Source organism: Charadrius vociferus, unplaced genomic scaffold (assembly GCF_000708025.1).
Source record: "Charadrius vociferus isolate BGI_N301 unplaced genomic scaffold, ASM70802v2 scaffold169, whole genome shotgun sequence".
NCBI lineage: Eukaryota > Metazoa > Chordata > Aves > Charadriiformes > Charadriidae > Charadrius > Charadrius vociferus.
The window spans coordinates 1,587,330-1,604,793 of NW_009652966.1; the positions used below are offsets into that span (position 1 = coordinate 1,587,330).

At 38.9% G+C, this 17,464-nt stretch overlaps 1 protein-coding gene across 2 annotated transcripts in view; it reads left to right on the plus strand.

The window, feature by feature from the left end:
- The window catches only part of POLA1 (polymerase (DNA directed), alpha 1, catalytic subunit), a 207,886-nt gene that overhangs the window by 13,559 nt on the left and 176,863 nt on the right, over positions 1 to 17,464 (plus strand). For both annotated transcript variants that reach the window (XM_009893114.1, XM_009893112.1), the window contains exons 12-19: positions 6,494 to 6,568; positions 7,832 to 7,970; positions 11,110 to 11,267; positions 12,593 to 12,677; positions 13,416 to 13,477; positions 14,211 to 14,300; positions 15,915 to 16,031; positions 16,915 to 17,090. In XM_009893114.1, coding sequence (XP_009891416.1) covers positions 6,494 to 6,568; positions 7,832 to 7,970; positions 11,110 to 11,267; positions 12,593 to 12,677; positions 13,416 to 13,477; positions 14,211 to 14,300; positions 15,915 to 16,031; positions 16,915 to 17,090 — 902 coding nt within the window. The remainder of the gene's footprint in view (positions 1 to 6,493; positions 6,569 to 7,831; positions 7,971 to 11,109; positions 11,268 to 12,592; positions 12,678 to 13,415; positions 13,478 to 14,210; positions 14,301 to 15,914; positions 16,032 to 16,914; positions 17,091 to 17,464) is intronic.

Consider the following 17,464-nt stretch of genomic DNA (forward strand, 5'->3'; position numbering starts at 1 on the left):
TCAGAGTGAAGTGCTCGGAAACTCTTCTGTTTCTTGAAGTAAGATGTCATTAGTCTGCCAAAGCTGGCTTTTATTGTAATTACTGGGTGGTGTAAAAGTTTTAACTTTTCCCAGGCTGGCAATCTCGTGGCTTATAGGATTCGTTCCTGAATAGTTGATCAGGAAATGGGATGGCAAGTAAAAATGCAGGAGGAATGGCATTTAACAATATGTAAATGAGGGAAAATAAAAACAAATTCATATAGTAATTCATGTTGGGAAGACCCTCAGGAGGTCATCTAATTCAAAGCTAGAGTACTTCAGAAAGTTTAAGTTGTTAAGTGAAAATGAGCAGTGTTTCTCAAATGGCGAATTCATGCAAGAAATGACGTCTTTTCAGCAACATGTGGCATTATTTACATCATTCAGGGAAAATGCACGCTTCATTAGAACTTTGTAAAACTTTATTGTTATTTTTTTTGTTCTAGCTTATTTTCTCTGTCAAAATTCTGATGCAAATTTAGCTTTTTTCAGTTTTATCAGTGTTATTTCTCTTGTATATCTGATTATAACTTAGTCGTTATCTATGGGAATTAGAAAGGAATGAATTTAACAGCAGGTGAAAAACAAGTTTGTAATAGCTCACTGTTCAAAGACCCTTTCAGGAATGAGGGAGAAAACTCAGGGCAAATAAATTCTTCATTACAAGAGAGGATACAAACACTTGTACTCCAGAAATGGAAGGAAGAGGAAAGGCCTTTGAAAAGATGCAGATCTGCTAGCAGAATCTTAGGAAACCTCCACATGTTCCTTGGTGCGCTCAAGAAGAATAGTGTGAGTAAGGTAATGGAGTAATACAGTTTAAACTTCAAAGACAGCTTTTAAAAATCAAGGTAAACCATGTGCAGGAAGTATTTGAACTGTTATTTCTGATGGTAGTTCAAAGCTTTTACTGAGTTTACGCAGAGCTTGGGATGAAAGACCCAACTGTGTTGTCTGGACACATGACTGCGGTGCATCTGGGGTCCTTGAGTGTAACACGGGACTCTTATCTGCTAGTGATCCCTAGCAGGAACAGGGAGGTACCAGCACTAAGGCACTGTTCAGGTCTTACCTAGAATATTTTAACACTCGATCACCGTGATGAGGAAGGATTAACTCAAGCGACAACAGGTACAAAAGATGGTAATTAGAAGAATGAGACTGTTGTGGTTTAACTCCAGCCGGCAACTAGGACCACGCAGCCCTTCACTACCCCTCTGCCGAGTAAGATGGGGAGAAGAGGGAGAAAAAGCAAGAAAAAAACCAACTCGTGGGTTGAGAGAAAGACAGTTTAATAGAACAATTACAGGAGAGAAAATAATAATAGTAATAATGGTAAAAGAATATATAAAATGAGCGATGCAATACAATTGCTCACCACCCAATTGCCTGGCCTGTCCTGACCAGTGATTATGGATTCCTGCCCCTGGCCACCCCCTGTTCATACACTGAGCGTGATATCTATGGTATGGAATATTCCTTTGGCCAGCTTGTCCTGTCTGTGGTCTCTCTCAGCTTCTATGGGAAGCTAAAAATGTCCTTGACTTAATATAAGCATTACTTATGAACAACTAAAACAGTATGTGTTATCAACATTATTCTCATACTGAAAGCAAAACACAGCAGGTACTAGGAAGAAAATTAACTCTATCCCATCGGAAACCAGGACAGAGACAAAAGGAGAATCAGTTATACTCGAGGTAACTATGAAAGAGCTTCATTTTTTTTGCCTAGTAAAGTGAAGAATGGTGATAAGACCTTTTTGCTCTCTAAAAACATTAAAAGGGGATGAGCAGCAAGAAAGCTATTTAAAGGACAGTTTTAGCAAAACAACAACTTTATAAATTTTAATTCATGAATAAATTAGGCAGGATAGTTGGAGATGCAAAGAAGCTCTGGAATAACCTACCAGACGTGTTTCTAAACTGTAAGAATTCAAATTCTGTTTGAATTCATCAGACTCTTCAGTAAACTGTATTTTACTAACATGGTAAAAGGCTATCCAGCTTTATTTGGTGGCATAATTTTCTGCTGATTTTGATAGTTACTGCCCCCTGGAATGTTAATGGTTTAATGGGAACTGGAGCTAGCAGGAAGGTATCGTGCTAGTAATGTGGGGGATAAGAGAAAAGATAGGATTGGAGAGCAGGGCTGTTGGTGGGGCCTTTGGAGGACTATTCAAGGAAAGGATTACAGTAACTCAGCTATTCTAGCTTACCACAAAATTGACCGAACAAGTGGCACCAAATCTGGCCAGGCTTACATCTCTGCAGCAGGGGGCCCTTTTGCTGCCTGCAAGATAATTGTGAAAATAGTGAGGTTGTCCCATTACTGCACCCTCCTTTTCCTTTGTTGCCCTCTGAGAGACCTCAGTTTGCCTGGTTATATACCTTATTAATCTGTTTTTCATAAGGAGTCATCATCTCTCTTTTCATTGCAGTCATATCACCAGAGACGTGGTGTTATACAGCCCTTGCATCTGTGTTCCCATAGGGGTGTGCAGAGCTCTCAAATTGAAATGGTGGTGGCACTCGGCTGAGTGATTGCTCCAAAAAAGCGATCGTCACACAGTTGGGACTGTATGTGGTTGAGAGCTAATATGCTTTAGAAGAACTCCCCTGTTCTGTGATGTGCAGCCAGCGTTCTGCTACTGTGTTTTTAAGTGTTTTGAAAGATTTTTTAAAAGGCTAATGGCAATATTGCTCAGGTGAGCAGAGCACACGTCAGCAATGCATTCAGAGTAAAACTAAATCTCAGTTTTGGCATAGTACTGTGAAACTGAGAAACCCCTATTCTTCCACCATTAGCTGGAAATCTGTTTACTAGCACACCTGCCATGCACCCAAAGTTCTTTTATTCAGAATATCCAGTTTTGTGATGATGTAGAGAGAGCCAGTATTTATGCACTGAGACAAGTTGTTCTCTGTGCGTGTGCATCTTGGCCTTGCCAGCACCAAACTTGGTCCCTGTGAACAGATACACTTAAGCCATATCATTTCCTCCCGCACCTGCTGCTAATTGTAGCTTCAATGGGTTGCACTGCTGCCAAGTTTGCAAGTCTTCACAAATCAATTTGAAAGCAGCCTTACTCCACTTAGGAACTTAGCAGCTAATCACTGCTGCTCATTTCTGCTCTCTGAAGGGCCACTTGAAGGGCAGATTACTCTGCAGCAAAGCATTCATTCACTGCAGTTATGACCAGACGCTTGTGTAATTGAGCTGAGCTCTGTGGAATAACGCAGATGAATCACTGCAGCATACTATTTTTACACTATGTTCAGCTTGCGTTTGCAACAAGAACTTGTTTGAAGCCTGAGAGGGTTTTTTTAAATGAAAAAAAAAAAAAAAAGAGGAGCGGGGTCACCAGTAGTGTGTGCTAAAAGCAGTGCAGTGCCATCTGTTATGTTACAGCTATGATGTGCTGCTCGTGTGAGGTGCTGCTTTGGCTCAGCCGTTCAGATCTACATTTGCATGCTGATTTGTAGTGCTGTTCTGACTTCACAGTGGTGCTTTTGTACCAAGTTATATTACTCTTTTCTACTTCCACGTAGCTGTTGATGCCATAGTTGTTGCTGGATTTGCCCTCTTCCTTTTTGTAGCAGAGGGCCCTCTCCTCTCCTACCCAAGCTTTGCAGCCTTAAAACTGCAGTGTTATGAGAAGTAGCAAGCTCAACAGCTCATTGTAGCGCTCTGAGGGAGCTATTGCTGATGCTGTTAATAAGGAAGAAAACCCCACCCACCCAACCCTAAAACTAAATAACTTTGAGTTTACCTGTGCATGTATGTTGTTTATTTATAAATTTTATTCCAATTTATAGTGACTTTGTCTTTTCTTATTAAATTTACTCTAGTGGTCCGTTATGCTGACTCTGTGTATAATGTGCTGAGCTTAGTGCACTGTCCAGTGAAAACATGCTTTTTAATTTAAGGGGCCTCTAGGAATTCCTGTAGTAAGAGTAATGTTCTTGCATAGTTATGGCATAACACAATAGCAATAATAATATAACAGCAGTGCAGATAGTTTGTGAAATATTACAGGGCAGAGCATACATATTACAGGGTAGAGTATGGCATTTCAGCAGGTACCATAACATTGTTGCACAGGATATTGTAATTATTTGGAAAATGAAGGTAGTTATTCTTAGAAACTGACAAGCTGTGTGTGTTGTTGAAAATCATTATTGTTCTTGAAGAAAGCAGAAGTGATACTTAACTTTCAGTAAAGTTGTACTGAACTGGAGACTGCTTTAACTGTCTTTGTTAGAGATTTGTAAACAAACTTGACTACTTTCTAGTAAAACCCAAGTCACTTAGTAAAACCCAAGTCACTTAAACTGAAAAATACAATACTGTCATAGAAATGATTCTGTTCTAAGCACGTAATAAAGTAAACAGCTGGCAGATGGTTGGAAAATCGGCTCTCTTGGGTGCCTCTCTGAAGTGCTGGTACACTAAAGCATGCAGGATAAAAGGAGGAACTGTGTGCAGTTACAGGGCTACAATCTCATTGGGATCATGGGCACGTGGTGGTATAGGATGTAGTTAAGAAGGACAGGCTGGGGTGGTGAGGAGAGGGGAGTCCTTTTACGTGTAAGAGCAATGGAAATGCATGGAGTCCTGCCTAAGGATGGGTAAAGAGCCAGTCAGGATTAAAGGGCAGACCAATGGTGCCTATTAGAGGTGCCATCATGGTGGAAAAAGGAAAGCGAAAGCCCACCTGGAGTTGAATCTTGTGAGGTAGGCAAAGAGCGGTAGGCAAGGCTTCTATAGGTGCAGGAGGACTAGGGGAAAATGTGGGCCTGCTGCTTAAAGGGACAGATTATGTGGTGACAAAGGGCATGGAAAAGGCCAAGATACTAATTGTCGTCTTCACCTTGGTATTTACTGCTAAGTGCAGCCCTCAGCAATCCCTGATCCCAAGAGAACAGAAGAAAAGCCTCAAGCAAAGACTTGTCCTTGGAGGAGGGGAATCAGGTTAGGGAACATTAAAACAACTTGGACAGGCACAGGTGTATGGGACCTGATGGGGTGCACCCATGAGTGCAGGGGGAGCTGGCCAACATCCTTGCGAGGTTGCACTTCATTATCTTTAAAAGGTCGTGTTGATCAGAGGAAGTTCCTAAGGACTGGAAGAAAGCGAATGTCAAAGCTGAGGTGTCTATACTGGGTCCAGTCCTGCTTAGTGTCTGTGTTAATGACTTGGATGATGATGCAGAGCGCACACTCAGCAAATCTGCAAACAGTACAAAAGCAGGAGTGGCAGATGTACCAGATGAGCGTGCTGCCATTCGGAGGAATCTCGACAGGCTGGAGATATCTCATGGCCTACAGGAATCTCATCGAGTTCAAAAAAGGGAAATACTAAGTCCTGCACCGGGACTGGAATAGCCTCAGGCACCAGTAGACGCCGGTGGCTGACTGGAAAGCAGCTTTGGAGGGAAGGGCCTGGTACACATAAAGTTGGAGAAGAGCCAACAATGTACCCTTGCAGCAGAGATGGCCATGGGCACCCTGGCCTGCAGGAGGCAGAGCATTGCCAGCAAGCTGAAGGGAGGTGGTGCTTCCCCCTTATGCAGCCCTGGTGAGACACATGTGGAGTGCTGCGTTCAGCTGAGCTCTCTGGTATAAGGAAGACGCACACATACTGGAGCAATTCCAGCACAGGACCACAAAGATAATTACAGGGCCTGGAGCATCTGTCATGTGAGGTGAGGCTGAGAGACCTGGGACTGCTCAGCCTGGAGAAGTTTTGGGGTGAGGGATTGGTGGTGCAAATCTTACCATTGTGTACAAACGTCTGATGGGCAGGAGTAAAGACAACTCTGGCAGACTCTTCTCATTGGTGATGCCCAATGGAGGACAAAAGCAATAGGTACCATTTGAAACACATGAAATTTATCAGAACATAAACCACTTTTTTACTGCAGGGGAGGTCAGGCACTGACACAGGTTGCCCAGAGAGTAGTGGAGTCTCCATCCTTGTGGATATTCAGAACCTAACTGGAGAGGGCCCTGAGCAACCTGCTCTAGTTGACCCAGCTCTGATCGGGCAGATGGACTAGAAAATCTCTGGAGATGCCTTTCCATCTTTGCCATTTTGTGATTTTGTGGTGGTCTGCAATCACCAATTCTCACAAGTATGTGTGAAGCCTGTGAATTTATGGAATGTTTCTGAGTTGCCTTAGCTATTAAGCTGGTATGGTTTTTATTTTTGTAATGGTTAGTATACGTGTAAGTCAATTCTGTAGCAACTCTTCATGCTAAGAAAACCTAAAGAGAATTAAATACAGGTACTAAAACACTCTTTACTATCTTTAGATGGTTATGAGTTGCAGAATCTGTAATGTATGATCAAGCCCATGATATTTGAGATGTATGTTTTTGCTGGCCTTTATTTCATTAGCTTTCATATTGGACAGAATGAATATTCCATTGGGAGATACTGAAAAAATAATATCTTTGTTTTATATAGAAAGTGGAAAAATATTACGCTTTTGAGATCCCGGATGTTCCAGCGAAATCTGAATACTTAGAAGTTAAATATTCGGTGAGTATAATTAATCTGATGAAAGGCCATAACCTGCTTTCTTACCTATTTAAGAATTTTATGATTTTACTAAAAAAAAAAAAAAAATTAGGAATTTGCAGGATTTCATCTTTAGGGGCTAGTGGCTTTACCTCTGTTGCAGTGTGTAGTTAGTTGCCTATTGTCTTGTAATAATAAAAAAAAAAGGTTAATAGCTAAGCTTGTGGCTTTTTTTGTTATTGTTTGTATGTTGATTTGTTCTTAACAAAACCGGTTCATTACCAGGTAACCTACAACATACTGATTTGGTAGCGTTAGCTCTATTTCTGTAAATAAAGCATGAGGGGGGAAAAGTACTTCGTACGACTACTGCATTCCTCCCCTTTTCTCCCCCAATTATAATTTGCTTATAGATTTACAACACTCTATATTCCCAATTATCCTGCTTTATTTTTTCTTGCCTTGCCACTGAATCAATTAATCAGTCAAACAACCCTTTAGCTGTACTGGATCAGGGCCCAAAGCACCGTAAGATGTTTTAAATTACTTACCACCCTTAAATGTTTTGTTGAAGCCATGTCCAGAATATAGCTGATATCTCTGCTTATATGGCTCTTGCAAATAGCAGCTGGGTGAAAAAGACTTTCATTGAAGAGCTGTAAAACTGAGCAACAAAGATGGAAAAAAATTCCCATGAGAACATCAGTAGCTATTCTTCATAAGCAAAAATACTTGATTTGGTTTCAAATGTAAGAGACTCGGGGATCTTGAACCTGTTGGGTCAGTTGCTGAGACAATGCCTTTTTAAACCATTTTTTATGCTAGTCCTATGGGCAACAGCAGCATCCCATAGAGATTTGCTGACTATCTCAAATTTTTCTTCAGCTGTGCAAAAATACTTTATCCAGTCTTTATACAACAGACAAGATTAAAGCTGTAACTATCTGGGATTACAACATGAGCAATTTCTGTATAAAAATGATCATTGAACATTGTTGTAGTCTTGGCTGACGATAATATTTCTGTCTAGATCTAGTATGGATGAAGAACTTTTGCTTCAGTGCATTTTTACATTACTGTCCTGATTTTGATATGCACCTGTTTGAGTCAATAGTGTAATTTCTCCAATTACTTTAAGGTATTATGGGTTGAGGCTTTGCTTGTGGGTTATTACAGTGATTTCAGATGTCGTGTAGTTTTGTTAAGGCGCTGTCTGAATATAGTGTGTCAACCTTGAAGACTTCCATGGGGTGAAATGACTCACTGCTTTCTGTTACTTGTTAGGCTGAATGCCCTAAGCTTCCTCAAGATCTGAAAGGACAAACATTTTCACATGTATTTGGAACTAACACCTCGAGCCTGGAACTTCTCTTGATGAGTAGGAAGATCAAAGGACCGTGCTGGCTGGAAATTAAAAATCCACGTATGGTGGTTTGCATGTGAAATACTTAGTTGCTGGAAAACACACGTAATTATAGACTGGGGGGAGGAGGGGAAATTTAAATTGTACTGATAAATTATCATTTTGTAAATTAACCTTGCAATTTATCTGTGTAATTTTCATTATCTAGCGCAAATTGTAACTTGTTCTTCCTTTTTTGAGTGAGAGTTCTATCCATATAAAGTTGCACGTTGTACCAATGAGATTATAACTTTGAATGGCAGTGAGAGGGAACTGCTGGGAGTAGCCTAGCAGCTACATTTTGGTGCATACCCTAAAGCCACATATACTGAGCTAAATTCAGTTTGCTAGAAGTCTATTCATATTTCTTTTCTTGATAACTTAAGATTCATGTTTTTTCTGCAAATGTATCTTTTTAAGAAAAAAACACTGCTAGATGGCTTTTTTGTTTGTGTGTTAGGGTTTTTTTCTGGCACTTAGAAGAGTTTGTGGTGTGGAGTTTTTTTAGTTTGAGATCTTTTCTGCCTCATGAGTGGCATGTAGCACTTACAGGTGGTTAGCTGCCTTATTTTTGGCTTGGTTAGAGCCCTTTATTCAATGTGTGCTGTGTATTCCCAAGAACGTAGGGAAGTTGATCATACTGGACAAAAGCTATATCTATTAATGCAATCTCCTTGGAGCACTTCAAATGTAGAATTGACAGTACGAGTGCTGATGTGGGAGGATTCTCCTCTTCAGCACCTCGCTCAGTTGCTGACCAAGCTGATACCAGTAAGGATTTTTAGCTGGAACAGACAAGACAAATCCCTGACTGCCAAAAGATGTATTAGCTGTGATAGGTTTTCCACCAGACACTGGCAAGTATCAGTGTACTTTCTGGCACTGATTTTTCAAGACCTAAGAGTGGTTTTTCATCTGCAGTCTTTGCCCAAGAATTGACCTTGTATTTCTTTGTTGTTTTCTTTATTCACCAGGAAAGAGTCCAGAACTGTTTTGTTTCTCATATCCAGTATGACAAATGTTATGGCAATGATAACCAACAGTTCAGGCAGTATTCAATTTTACTTAATGATGGTGTGTGTTACCTCCCCTTATAACTACCTTGCCTGAGCTGAGATACTGATTCCATGCCAGAATTAAATGGTAATCTGAGGGAGCTCTTTTTTCCCACTCCCACATCTCTGTTACAGCCTTTAGGTTCCAGAGAGAGTCCGTGTCTTGATACCAGAATTGCTCATTTCAAAACTGTGGCATGCCCACTCTGTTGAAAATTGTCTATTAAGCTAGGTGGTTATATTTATGTAAATTTCTGTAGTAAAGAGAGTATCTGTTGTTCATTCAGTGGCCAGTCCAACCCAAACCCATTATATGGTTGCACTGGATTTTGTGCCCCAAAGCTGGGTTGTTGGGGGGTGGTTTTGTTGATTGGTTAGTTTGTTTGGTTTTGGGTTTGTTTTTTTTTGGGGGGGAGGTTGTCTAGTTTATCACAAGGTTTGTGCTCTCTTGTGTAGCTTCCCTTCCACAATTCTCGTAGAGGGTCTTAGGGATTAGAAGTATACTTGGAAAGTTTAGAATAAGCAAGTTTCAAACCATTTGCTCAGAATTCTACAACTTCCTCAAAAACAAGTCATCGTTATTCATAATGAAGCTGTCTTTGCAGTTGGAGTATCAGTGCTAGATAGCACCAGAGCTTTCCTAGAGCAGTGGTCTCCAAACTTGTTAGATTGTGTACCCCTGTCAGTAAAAAATAAAGCATTTACCCCCAATATATAGATATTTATAAATTATATATGCGTACTACTGTACTAATATATTAGTGTGTTATAAAATAAGCAAAAAAATAGAAATTAAAAAAGGATGAGGTATGTGAAATAAATACTTGAAAAAATGTTTATTTTATTTATTAATGGTACAAAAAATACTTTCTTCCCACACCCCTATGCTTTGTCTTATGTACCCTACTTTGGAGACCACTGCTCTGTAGAGTGCTAGTTGAAGCTCTGGATGTTCAGCTATTGGAGATCAAAGAAAAGAGGTGTTAAACAATTGATTGCCTGTCGTCCTTTGGGGAGATCATCTGTATTTTATAAGTGAAGATATTTTAGTCAGTTACCTGTTTGCATTTAGAGCAAGGATAATGAGAGATGGTAAAATATGTGGGTTTCCAGATAGGGGTCAAATAATTTTGCAGGGAGTAAGATAACTAGGTCTACCAACAGCTGTCTTCAAAAGGTTAATCTGTCAGAAATGTAACCTCTGCTTCTTACTGCATGTAGTGAGTTACCTCATCAGCATCTTTTGCAAATAATCACTTCTCTTTTTTTTTAAAGCAAGTGAAGCATTACAGACCAAAAAATTCACTTCTGTTTTTTTTTTTTTAAATCAAGTGAAGCATTACAGACCAAAAAATTCTCAAATGATAACATGGTGAACGTTTTTTTTTTTCTCCATCTGTCTGTACAGTTTTTTAACTCTTGTACACTTGATGTCTAAATAGCTTTCTGTGGTCTCCCTTACATTTTAGGGTAGCTTATACTACCAGGGTAAGATGAACTCTCTTATGACATCCCCCATTTCCTTATTTCCATAATCGCATTTCTGAAGGACTATATCTAAATGAATTAATTATTTGGTGCATTTCAGTCAGTCATATGTTCTTGTTCTCCTTCGATCAAAAGTCTTTTGATTAGCACTCTGGCTGCCTTTTCTGTAGTGTTTGAGAAATTTCTGAGTATTCTTTCATTTCACTTGTATTAATTTAATTTTTATGAAGCCTTCTCCCTTTGGACTGACTACAAGATTAGATGCTAAGAGGTGGTATATTAATTTTGGTGGAGTTATGCTCACTTGGCTTATACCTTTCTCTACTATGACTCTCTATAAAGCTGCCTGAAGCATTTTTTTTTGCATGACACATCTTCCTGATCTCAATACAAATCTTCCCTCTCTTCTTTGGTGTTAAAGAGCCCCTGGTGTGACTAGGTTTCTGACGGGGGTGTCAGGGCCCAGGGAGTTACCAAAAATCGGGCAGGATTAGTCTGGATCTTGGACTGTCCCATGAGGGCAAAACATTAAAAGGACATACTCTGTGCAACAGTGCCGTTATAGAAGCCTTCCCTGTGGTTCCCTCCAGAATGAAGGTCGTGTGTTGTTTCCTCAGAGCCTTCAAATCAGCCAGTCAGCTGGTGTAAGGTGGAGGCTGTTGCCATGAAGCCTGGCTTGGTGAATGTGGTTAAAGATCTCTCTCCTCCTCCTCCTCTTGTGGTCATGTCCCTCAGCATGAAGACCACTCAGAACCCAAAGACTCACCAGAATGAGGTAAGTAATCTGCTCTCATTTCGGTTTAGTTTGATTTCGTTCTTTGGCCTGTAGTAAAAATTTTCTAAGGCTTGGAAGAACTTTGCCTGATAAAACGTGTCTAAATATATTTACTGTTGAATAAACTTTCTGTGCCATGGACTCTTCAAAGAAATTTTTACTAGGGCCTCACCAGCATGTGAACTGTGGGTTTAGGGGTTCTGCACACTGTGATAGTGGATCCTACGTATTTTTTCAAGCCTTCTATTTTGTCTGTTGTGCATAGTAGTTATAAATGAAACTGTCCCAGAATAGCTGTTAATGGATTATATTTTTGGTAGAGCTAATCATAGGTTCTAGGTAGAATGACCGGGGTTTTCTGCTGATAAAACTCATTTTGAAATAGAATGAGCATTCGGTCTAAATCTTGTAGGACCTACTATTCTGCTGTGAGATCTTTCCTTTTCTCAGAAAGGAGTAGAGATGTAGGTGGCCACTCTGAGTTGTGGACTGCAGACCACAGTGTGTATTTAGGCACGTTTATCTGTTTTTTTTAATATAAGCCTCCCTAGCCTAGGAAGAGATTTAGTATTCACTAATACGATAGCATAGTTGTTTCTGGCTAATTGAATGGAAGAAAAACTAGGCCTGCAATTTTTTCAAGCAGAATTAGTCCTCTTGGTGAAGGTAAATTTTTGGGGGGGAGGATAGTATGGAAAATTTCTGGTTTCTAGCCAATGTAATGAGACATTCACCAGGCACCAACAGGACTTGCCAAGATGTTTCTAAAGCCTGTCTGCTTTGTCTTCTGTTGGGTTTTCCTGACCAGTGTCTGGGGAGCCAGGATGCCCTGCCAGCAAAGCAAGCAGAAGGATCAGTAAAGCTAATCACTTCTAAACACTAAAACCTTTTGGCTTCTTAGCAGCCTTGACTGTATGCTCAGGGACAGCCCTTCTGGAGGACAGCCCTTCTGGAGGCAAGGCTTCTGCATGTCCTGCCCTGCTCACATCTCCCGTGCACTTCATAGGGAATCCTTTAAATTGTGGAATTTGTTCAGGTTCAGAACAAAATTTGATAAAAGCAGTTTTCCAAAATGAATTATTTTTCCTCTCATATTTCTAAGATAATAATTTAGGAGTAAGTTCTGCTTTATTTTACTTGAGATCAATTGATAACTTTTCTTTAACTATTTATAGTTAGAATTATTTTTCAAAAGATCTTTTGTAGAAACAAGAGAAAAGAGATGAGGAAACTTTTTTTTTTTTTTTAAGAAAAAGGTGAGAAGAAATGGGTATTGATAGCAGTCATACTTATGAAGTTTTGTGTTTTGTATCTCATTGGTATAGATTGTGGCTGTTGCAGCTCTGATTCATCAGAAATTTCCTTTGGATAAGGCTCCACCTCAGCCTCCTTTTCAGACGCACTTCTGTGGTATGTACTTGGAACAGGTTATCACTAGAAAAATAATTCCTTCAGAGTTTTTCATTTGTTGTTGTGTTATTTGGTTGTTTGTGGGTTGTGTTGGTTTGTTTTTTTTTGTTTGTTTTTTTAAATTAATTCTGCCACTTCAGCAGTAATGGCTTAGAATAAGTAAGTGGCAAAGTTTCAACTCCGAGGCAGGCTTTCCTCTCTTTTTAACTTCTCTGGTTGCTGACTTTTTATTGAAGACTTTCTTGAAAAAAATCTGAGTTTGAGATGATGCAAAGTAACCCTGCTTTCTATAGTTTCCTATAATTTTTATTAGTTTTACTTCCGTCATGTGTTCTCTTGGATTACTTTCTCTACCTGTTAAATAAACTTGTCACATTTATTTATAAACAAGTTTCTTACAAGAAAAGAAATCTCTTGCAGCAGTGTCATTATAGTAAGATCAGCTAAACCTTGAGATTCAGACCCCAATTGGAAGTGATGAAGGGTGTCGAATGCTTGTGACAAGTAGTTCTTCAGAAGGTGTGGACCATAGTTTTAATCTCCAATGATGATATTAAGATCAAAACTTAAAACTGTTTTGCTAATTACTCAGTTATCTTAAAGACAAGTATTCACATAGGACTAGCATTTTAGAATTAGAGGTTAGTTTTCCTTTGCTCCCTTTATTGTGGGTGGATGCTTACAGGGAGGGTACAATTAAGAACTTGTATGTAAGAACAAATATAATTTCTTTTGCAGTTGTTTCCAAACCGAACGATTGCATTTTTCCTTATGACTTCAAAGAAGTTATTAAAAACAAGGTAATTTCATTTTGTTAACCTTCTGATTGCAGTATGTTTTAAAATACAAACTTCACGTTGCTTTGGGTAAGTTGTGTAAGAGGCATTTTCAAAGGAATGGCATGGCTGTTTCATTTCCAGTCTGCAAACCTAAATCCATGTTTATTCTGGATTTATTCTGTCTTGCTTGTAAAAAAAGGAGGTGTGTGCTCTGTGTTATTCAGTACTGCTGCTAGTTGTGCTCATAACATAGGCGAGTTGGAAAGGTTTTGCAAAGAGGCTGAACTTGTGGTTCGTTTTCATTATACCTGACTATGTACTCGTAAACTGGGAGGATTTGTTTCTTCTTTACTTGGAGGGTAAAGTCTGTCAAAATTTAGAAGACATCATTTCTAAAGGGCGCTGGGAGAGCTGACAGCATAGTAAAGTAACCTGTTTTTGTTTTTCTTCTGTTTCTGTGTAATCTTAAGTCTGTGAGTGCAGGATGCACATGGAGCATTTGCCTGGTGTGCTTGATTCTTAGGAGGCTCTTAAAATATCACTAGACACCTGCATACAAAAGCAAAACGGAAAAAAGCCTCTGAGAAAAGCTTTCTGTGTCTATGGGAGTGAGAACAAAAAGCCTTGAATTATGGAAGGAAAGGGAGAACTCTGTGGTGCTTTATTATTGTCTTGTAACTAGTAGGGGAGAGGAGATGTTTCCATTTTAAACTTATTGGGTCATTGAAATCAGGTGCTCTCTTGCTCCTTTTAGAATGCTAAAATAGAAATTGCTGCAACGGAGAGAACACTGCTGGGATTTTTCCTTGCGAAGATTCACAAAATTGACCCAGATGTTGTTGTGGTGAGTAGTTCTGAGACTTTGAGAGTGAAATTAAAGCATATTGTCAGTTGGTCAGCTTTGTTCTTTTTCCTTTGTCCCCTTCTAGGTTTTTTTTAATGCTTATCTTAGACTGCCTTATGAATTGAATTTGCTTATAAGACAGCAGGTATACTTTGATACAAAGATGATACAAAATTTTCCCTGACAGCATTTTATACATCCTATTATTTCCCGTAGTATCTGAAATAGGCAGTATTTCCATAGTACCTGAAACAAGTTGGGTTTTTTTCTTTACTCAGAAAGACAAAATACAAAAAAAACCCCTTGTGATTTCCTAGAAAAATGGGAACTCTTGGTATACTTAAGAGTCTGTTTCAGTTCAGATGTTCATATAATTTGCCTCACCATTTAGATAGTGTTTATGCTGTAAATCAGAATGATATGCTATACAAACCCACAGGATCTGAGCAAAGTTTTGTAATAAGCATTCTTGTGTTTTCTACTGTATTGGCAGCTGAGAATTTATTATAATTACTCTTTTTTGGTGTTGTTATGTTTAATTAATGTATAGTCCTGACTTTCATTTAATGAAATTTTGAAGACAATTTGAAGTTGTTTATAAATCTAAGGTTGGTTATATACAACCTGTTATTTTTCTGTAGGTAAATACAGTTAATTAAGTGGTGGCAATAGGATGAAATGAGCAGTCAGGCTCCTGATCTTTACAGCTCACTGCAGCTCGTATCCGGTGTTCTCCCTATGAGCTGAGCTTACTGGTGGTTATGGGAAAGAATCAGGAAACACTGCAGCCGATGGTTTTAAACTGAAGATGTAGGGGTGCTGTACAGGTGTGAGAGCTCTGATCCTAAAACCAGTAGAGCTGTGTTGTTGCAGTTTAATTTGCAGCTGGTTTAATTAGTGCTGTTGAAAAATAAGCTATATCAATACAGGTAGGACCCCTCTACTCTGGCTGTAAGGCTGCTGCTGATTTTAAGGAGCTTCTTCTATAGCACAGTATTGCACTACACAGTTGTATAGTGAACCTGCAGTTCCTGGTGACTGACTGGTCCACATAGACTCATGTTCATCTGGGTCATATTTTGCTTTCAGCTGTGGCTGTAGACCAGTGAATCAATGTCCTTTTAAACTTTGCAAATACTGCTGGAGTACTTTGATAGCTAAATATTAGTTGCACGGTCTTCTATGCCTGTTGTAGTATCAAAAGAAAAAAAACAACAACATTATTTTGATATCAATATTGAGACTTTCATGGATGGAGAGAAAAGGAATTAAATATGGCTAAGTTTATATGCTGTATAAAGAATGTTGTGTTGTGGATTTTTTTCTAGAAAGCTTTAAATCCTAATCTCTGGGATCAAAGCATAAAGCTGAATCGTGTGTGCTATGAGCCAGTTATAGAGCTTATTTTGGTATTCTGCTGAACAGCATTATTAGTGTTAAGATTAATGAGTGCTGTTGATGAACGTTCTCTTAGAAAGTGCTTTCTATGAGAGAGATAATGCCATCAATTAGTTGGAAAAAAACACAAAGGGCAAAGGAATACTGACTGTGTGAAAGTAAGTCTTTCAATTTGCATTTGTTGTAACCTTTTTTTGTTATTTTTTCTGCTGCAAGGGTCATAATATTTATGGATTTGATCTGGAAGTGCTGCTTCAAAGAATTAATGTGTGCAAAGTCCCTCACTGGTCCAAGATAGGTCGACTGAGGAGGTCCAATATGCCAAAGCTTGGGGTAATAAGATTGCTCAAGTCTTTTAAGCCCCTTTATGTTGCATGTGATTGAAAATAAATTAATTTTGCTGAGGAATTGTAAATGTGACACTGATGTATTTTGACTGTTGGTCATGCTGAATTTCATGTGTCCCAGATCAGAAATGATGAGTGTTTATATGACTTTTATTACAGTAATAAGCTAAACTAATTTTCAAGTTAGGCTAATTTAGTTTACATATCTCAACTAGATGATGGTAATGACAGATTAATTGCAATAGTCTTTACTGTAACAGTCTTTGTCTGCTATAACTGTAAAATGAGAAAATGTAATTTGGATTGATTGGTGAATCATCCCATAGAGAGCTGCTAAGTTAATAATTCTGTAGTTCTTAGTACGTATTTGTTCAGAGGCCAATGCGTGAGGCTTGGAGTGTTGAAGTGCTGAACGTGGCTGTGTCCTTGCTTGTTCCTGTCCTTCCTAGAGGCCAAGATGACTATTTGTGTGTGGCTTGTTCTGTGACTTTTTCATCCTGCTGTTAGTACACAAAATATCCGCGGAGGAAAAACAAAATCCATACACACGTTTTTGTTGGCACTGTTGTAATTATTAAAGGGGAAAAAAATTCACGGCAGCTTAAGAATGAAGGTCTAACTAGTAATGAGAGTTAAGTATCTACTTCTTCACATCTGCATATAATGAAAGAGACCGTGGATTCCTTTAGGGCATAATTATAAAGCTTGAGTTTTAGTGGTATTTAGTACAGTATTTAGAGTATTAGAATATTTAGTGACCGGCTGACTTGACTGAGTCCTATAAGCATGTATTTGGGTAGATGTTCTTTATTAATGTTTGTATGTTTCGTTTTGTTTGGGTTTTTCTCTCCTTGTGTGGTATGGTTAAGGGTCGAGGAGGATTTGCTGAAAGGAATGCTGCTTGCGGTCGAATGATCTGTGACGTAGAAATTTCGGCTAAAGAATTAATTCGTTGCAAAAGTTACCATTTATCTGAACTAGTCCATCAGATTTTGAAAACAGAGAGGATAACAATTCTACCCGAGGAAATTCGAAATATGTACAGGTACATTGCTGATTCATGTTTGTAATCCTTCACTGGAAAGTATAGAGGAGCTAGTTTCCCACTGTACAATTTCGTGCTTGCTTATTTGATTTGTCATGGAGATGCTGACTTAGCATACTGGTATTTGAAAAGTAGAATACTGTCTTAACAGTATTTTGTAATGTTTCAAGCTACTCGTGGGTGGTGGCTTATTATGTGTGAAGCAAATTGATTTGTGAGAGCATTAGTTTAGATACACTAATAGGATATGCAAGCTTGTGTTTTGGTTTTGTTGGGTTTTTTTGTTGTTTTTCTTTTGTTTTTCCAAATAAAAGAGCTTACTATATAATTCAACACTGCTGTGCCAGATACCATGTTCCATACAGCATATAGGT